Here is a 1,670-nt window from a genome sequence, read left to right on the forward strand (position 1 = left end):
AAAAAAAAAAAAAACCTTAGCATCCATTAGTTACTTTTCAGTTCAATTTTAAGCAGAAGACTGTACAGCCGAACTACCAGCTCTGCTTTCTCACCCCTGAGGTTTTAATACGCTCAACTGAACAGGCAGTTTGACCTTGACCGTTTGATACCGTAAGGTTTTTTCCTCTTTTCCCTAACATCTTCTATCAATGTTCCAATTTCACTCCTGTGATGAGTCCCCATAACGAACAGCTCCTTCCATATTGAAGAAAGGTACGAAACAATAATTAAAAAAACCCCTTTGTCTGCCACACAAGTACCCAGAGTCTAAGTGCGGGGTATCCACCTTAGGCTGTGTTTTACACTCGGTCTGCAGCAGAGCTCCCACAGGTGTCAGCTGAAGATCCGCACGCTGCTCAGGTGTGCCCACGGGGTGTGGGGTGTACCTTCCTAGATGCTCTTTTGCCTAACGAGCTGTCTGTACAATGCAATTCATGTTCACAACTCCTTTTGAGGTTGAGACACTGTTGATGGTTGTTCTGGCTGTAGGTACCATGATGTGATTACCATCATCCATACCAGCTTTTGATAACGTTATTTTGGCAAAACTGAGGAACAGTTATGTGCAGTATGACTCGCCAATAGCTCAGATATCCAAATTGATTTCAAGCCTTTTGGTGTAAGATGAACAAATGTTTGCTGTTATTGGAGAATACCCTTCTACACTGGCTGAGAAAAAATTCGGGGCACCTTGAGAGCACAATGTTTACTCAAAGGATAAACTATCAGCCTGCTTCTTACTGTGTTGACAGTGCAGGGTCAGCCTTATCCTTTAGAAAGTGTTTTGATCTCCAGCAAAGATGCAAGTCAGGCCCGATTTGTCTGTCTGTCTTTTAAATAGCAAGCAGAACTCTTCATAATTCCACACTACAAAAATTTTGTTCAAAACTAGAACAACTTCTTGCCTTGCTTCTATAAGGTGAATTAGGTGATAAAATTAATAAAAAAATAAATAAATATATTTTTCCTTCCAAAACCTTTGCAGTAGCATGCCTCATCAGGAGGTCACACATTCGATAAACAACTCATCACGCCAAATGCGCCCAAGTGAGGAACGCGTCCTGCACGGTCAATCGTAGTAATTCATAGGTTCATAAGCCTGCTGTAATGACTTTCTTACAACTAGCAAACTAACAAAACTGTGTCTGGTGCGTGAGGTCTGAAAAGGTGACATACCACTCAAGTCTGAGACCTACTTTTTTTCCTAAGAACAGAAGGAACACTGAAGTGTCTTACCTCTCTTTTGCAAGAACAGCAAGTCCCTGTAGCAAGATAGGTACAACCGTCTGATCCAAGTAGGCACGTGTGGGTAACGACTGAAGATCCACCTTCTGCTTTGATGTTTTCTCTGCATTTATTTTCTCATTTTCTACTATCCTCTGAAGTAGAAAAAAAAACCAAAGTGAATGAACATTGGTAACAGTAGACACAGCTACTTTGAAGTGTGAGTGCAAACAGAGTGCCCATCTCTCTGCAGTCCACTGGCAATAGCTTCTTTACATCTTTTGAGAACATTGAAGTGCGTATTTTTACTTGTGCAAAAACCTAATCCAGAGGAGCCTTCCGTTAAATTCTTGTGTTATTTATTATTATATACAAGCATCCCTGTCCCCTGCTCTCCTCCATCCC

General features: G+C 41.4%; 1 protein-coding gene across 1 annotated transcript; it reads right to left on the bottom strand.

The window, feature by feature from the left end:
• Window positions 1-20: 20 nt before the first annotated feature.
• On the bottom strand, window positions 21-1,535 carry LOC104133962 (protein dpy-30 homolog; the record flags this gene model as incomplete). Its single annotated transcript, XM_035902783.1, has 1 exon — window positions 21-1,535. A coding segment is annotated over one exon (262 nt), but the record flags the coding sequence as incomplete, so codon positions are not given.
• Window positions 1,536-1,670: the final 135 nt, after the last annotated feature.

The sequence above is a fragment of the Egretta garzetta genome, unplaced genomic scaffold (genome assembly GCF_000687185.1).
Source record: "Egretta garzetta isolate BGI_Z169 unplaced genomic scaffold, ASM68718v1 C8744914, whole genome shotgun sequence".
NCBI lineage: Eukaryota > Metazoa > Chordata > Aves > Pelecaniformes > Ardeidae > Egretta > Egretta garzetta.